This window comes from Rhinichthys klamathensis, unplaced genomic scaffold (assembly GCF_029890125.1).
Source record: "Rhinichthys klamathensis goyatoka isolate OS25496 unplaced genomic scaffold, OSU_Roscu_1.1 h1tg000004l_1, whole genome shotgun sequence".
Lineage (NCBI taxonomy): Eukaryota > Metazoa > Chordata > Actinopteri > Cypriniformes > Leuciscidae > Rhinichthys > Rhinichthys klamathensis.
The window spans coordinates 1,947,379-1,952,028 of record NW_026606557.1 but is presented as its reverse complement, the minus strand read 5'-3'; the positions used below and the strand labels follow the sequence as shown (position 1 = coordinate 1,952,028).

General features: G+C 39.3%; 1 protein-coding gene across 1 annotated transcript; it reads left to right on the top strand.

Moving 5' to 3' along the window:
• Nucleotides 1–442: 442 nt before the first annotated feature.
• Nucleotides 443–4,345, top strand: LOC130085366 (tripartite motif-containing protein 16-like). The gene is made up of 6 exons (XM_056251102.1): nucleotides 443–1,050; nucleotides 2,188–2,283; nucleotides 2,379–2,612; nucleotides 2,983–3,139; nucleotides 3,381–3,428; nucleotides 3,676–4,345. The coding sequence occupies exons 1-6, from the start codon at nucleotides 478–480 to the stop codon at nucleotides 4,197–4,199; spliced, it is 1,632 nt and encodes a 543-aa protein (XP_056107077.1). The 5' UTR covers nucleotides 443–477; the 3' UTR covers nucleotides 4,200–4,345.
• Nucleotides 4,346–4,650: the final 305 nt, after the last annotated feature.

The window sequence follows — 4,650 nt, the reverse complement described above, 5'->3', positions numbered from 1 at the left end:
ACTAACCCTGGACTAACCCTGGACTAACTCTGGACTAAGCTCGGTGCGATATTCTTCTAGCATCTGGTCTCACTGGCTTATGCGCCTATACAGGTGATAAATGTATAGCTTTTATGTGTGTCTCTTTTTGTCTGTAATATGGATCATTATTTACGTCTGAAATAAAAAATAATAATAATAATACCGCAAATAAAACTGAAAGTAAAGCCCAAACACGGAGGCACAATTGAGGCATAAAAACATAATTTACTGTATAACGCAGAATTTCAGGGATTGAATGGTTCATGTTCTCGGATCTCGTCATTACGATGTGTTTGACTCCACTAGGACACATAAACACAGCAGTAAAGTGACTCTCCTTCACCAGGAATGAGGAAGCTGCTTTACACACACTCCTGTTTTAAACACGCCACTCAAACACACAAGCATTGAGTGTTGAGCTGTTGTGTGTTTGTGTCTCTGTATTCTTGCGGTAAAATGGCAGAAGCCAGAATATCTCAGGATGAGTTCATGTGTCCAGTGTGTCTGGATCTCCTGAAGGATCCAGTGACTATCCACTGTGGACACAGTTACTGTAAGATCTGTATTACAGACTGCTGGGATCAGGAGGATGAGAAGAGCGTCTACAGCTGCCCTCAGTGCAGACAGACCTTCAGTCCAAGACCTGCTTTAGGGAAAAACACCATTCTGACTGAACTGGTGGAGAAACTGAAGAAGACTAAACTTCCTGCTGACTGTTACGCTGGCGCTGGAGACGTGGAGTGTGACGTCTGTACTGGAAGAAAACACAAAGCCGTCAAGTCCTGTCTGGTGTGTCAGGAGTCTTACTGTCAAACTCATTTTGACCGTCATGAGGAATATCACTCTCGTAAGCCACACAAAGTGATTGATGCCACTGGACGACTGCAGGACATGATCTGCCGTAAACATGATAAAGAGCTAGAAATGTACTGTATTACTGATCAACAGTGCATCTGTGTGTGGTGTAAAGAGTATGAACATAAAAACCACAACACTGTATCAACTGCAGCACAGAGGACAGAGAAACAGGTATGAGCTGAGAGAGATTGATCACGCAGAAATGAAAGTGTCTTTATTTACTCATTTACTCATGTTGGTCCAAACCGGTTTGACTGAGTTTCTTCTGTGGAATATAAAAGATGATATTTTGAAGAATGTCTCATATATTTTAGTTTATACATTGAAAGTCAATGGAGTAAAAAAAGTCTCACGCTCCAAAAAAGAGAAAAAGCATAAAAGTAATCTAACAACTAGTGGTTAAAGAAAGAAGTACACTTAAGTGTATTGACATGTACGTGTAGTGTACTTCAAATTAAAAGTGTATTTAAAAAAAAACTGCACTTGCAGATAATATAATATTAATGAAATGAAAGGCCACTTAAGTGCACTTAAAGAGAGTCAATTTGCATAACTGTTTCATAAGTACATTTTATAAAGTACACTTTTTATAACATAAAATTAAAGTTTTACTTAAGTTTTATTTTAAAGTACATTTTAATAATATTTAATATTTCAATTTAACTCAATAGAATTATGAAATTACATTGTATACTTAAATCCTACTTAAGTGGGTCAAAATGTCACTCTTAAGTTCAGCTAATTGCTTTAAATTTACATTTAAACTATAATATTTTTTATTTAATTAATAGCAATTAACATGCAATTATGTGTCTGAAAACATTACATTCAGTTCACACTTATTTCACCATTATAGTAGTATGTTATTTCCAAAATAAGTAAAAGGGCCAAACTTTTTAAAAGGGCCAAAGTTTGATTCACAAATTAAATCAATCATTGATAAACTCATGTATGTGGAGCCCAAATCAAATATGATGACATCAGAAATATCAAACTTCACTGGTGTTTGTGTCATGACATCATGGTGTTTAGTCATGTGACTGTGACGTGCAAGAACCAATGAGGTTTGATGTTATTGACGTGTCACCATATTTTATTTGGCCTCTGTAAACAGCTGAGACATTCTTCTGAATATCTTCTGTTGTGTCTCACAATAGAGAGAAAGTCATACAGGTTTGGAGCGACTTGAGGAAGAGTAAATGATGACAGAATTAAAACTTTAGGGTGAAGGATTCATATAAAACTGGACCCTGATGAAATAATGTTGACATTTCAGTTGTCATTTGCTGTCATTGGTTTGTCCTCCAGAAACAGCTGAAGGAGACGCAGATGAAGATCCGTCAGAGAATCCAGCAGAGACAGAAAGATCTTCATCAGCTGAGAGAGGCTGTGAAGTCTCATAAGGTGAGTCTGGAGAAGAAGAGAAGTGTGAGACGTCTCAGTTTGGACTCGGTCAGTCCTGCTGAAGCCACTGTGTGATTGTGATGTGTGTGTAACAGCGCTCTGCACAGACCGCAGTGGAGGACAGTGAGAGGATCTTCACTGAGATCATCCGCTCCATTGAGAGAAGCCGCTCTGAGGCGACACAGCGGATCAGAGATCAGGAAAAGACTGCAGTGAGTCGAGCTGAAGGACGACTGGAGCGACTGGAGCAGGAGATCAATGATCTGAGGAGGAGAGACGCTGAGCTGGAGCAGCTTTCACACACACAAGATCACATCCAGTTCCTGCAGGTAACAGAGATCTAGGAGAACAGGATCATAGTGGACTTGAGCAAGATCCTGCTATGACAGAGAAACATTTCATGAGAGCAGAATGAGCCGTTGACTGAGATGTTGTCAGGAATTCAGTCAGATTCAGTCGAGTGTTGTGTTATCATATAATCATCAGTCAGACGCTCATCTGATCATCTTCTGTTTAAAGAGACGCACTTACAAAGCCCTGGGAAATTGACCATTAAAAATGAGCTGATTGTGTGAAAGTGCTGGATTGAAGCGAGTCACTGAAGAGAAGTCAAGTCTACAAGAGCCGCACAGATCTGATATAGTGCAGGTTATTGGCTGAAGTGTGGAGATGATGAGTTTTGATTTCTGTTTTCTGTAGAGTTTCCAGTCTCTCTCAGCACCTCCTGAATCTACAGACGAACCCGACGTTCCCTTCGGTTCTCTCTCCTCTTTTGATGGCATGAGAGAATCTGTCCGTCAGCTGAGAGACAAACTGGATTTCTGCAAAGAGGAGATCAAGAAGATCTCAGACGGAGGTAAAGTCCTGCGCTCGTTTATACAGACGTGTGAGAAACATCCCAAATCTGAACAATCGGATGAACGGATCAATCCGATGTGTGTGTTTTATAAATGAAGCCCCTGGAGATTATTCATCAGCTCTCAGAAATGAGTCCATCATCTAATATCATACAGCATTATATTAGAAATGTCTCAGAAATGAATGTATTTTATCTTGTCATTTCTCTTCACACTGTTCATGTCTGTTTATTTCCACAGTCACTTTCACCAACATGAATCCCAAGACCAGGAACGACTTCCTACAATGTGAGTCACTAGAAAACAAGCAGAAAAACTCACTGAATGTGTTCATGTTCTTCCTGTAGAAGGAGAAATAAATCATGATAGAAGAGTTTTATAATTGATCATGTAAATGAGGATTTGCTCAGGATATTTGGTCATCTGTACTGAGACACTGATGATACATTGAACATTGAGTCATGAAGAGTTCAGAGACATTAAAAGATCAGACAGATTCATAATTCCTGTTTCTGATGTGTTTTCTCTCCATCAGATTCCCATCAGCTCACTCTGGATCTGAACACAGTGAATAAACACCTCAGTCTGTCTAAGAGGAACAGAGTTATTACTGGCACTGACACACAGCAGCCGTATCCTGATCATCCAGACAGATTTGATCATATCTGGTGTTATCAGGTGTTGTGTAGAGAGAGTGTGTGTGGACGCTGTTACTGGGAGATTGAGTGGACTGGGAGTCGTGTGTTTATATCAGTGTCATATAAGAGCATCAGCAGGAAGGGATCGGGTAATAAGTGTGTGTTTGGACGTAATGATCAGTCCTGGAGTTTGGACTGCTCTTCCTCCAGTTACTCATTCAGACACAATAACATACACACTTCTCTCCCTGTAAAGTCCATCAGCAGAAGAATAGGAGTGTGTGTGGATCACAGTGCAGGAACTCTGTCCTTCTACAGCGTCTCTGACACAATGAGCCTCATCCACACAGTCCAGACCACATTCACTCAGCCGCTCTATCCTGGGTTTCTGGTTGGTTTTGGATCAGTGAAACTGTGTTGATGTTTCAGAACAGATATAGAGAGATTTTACCCATAATACTTTGAGCTGCACGATAAACCAGTAACAGTGAGATGTTATATAGACTCTTATTTCCTCTTCATTACATTAATACTGATGAACTTCACTGAAATAAAACAGAATAAATGTGTGTATCAAATCCTCATAGAGACAGTAAGAACAGTGTGTGTGTGTGTGTGTGTGTGTGTGTGTGTGTGCCTTTCTCAAACTCTGTTTTGACGAAGATCTCATTCATTTTATTTTGTAGTGACACATAATAAATATTATTTTCATTATTACTATCAAAAGTATCTTTCAGTTGAAATAATAAAACAGAAGGGTCATTATTAAATTAACAGATTGAGGATAGTGTGGTTTTGAAGGAAATAACAGAAATGGTTGTGAACAATGTAAGGAGTGAAGATGTGGAAATGACATTAGTAGTGGAGAAAAT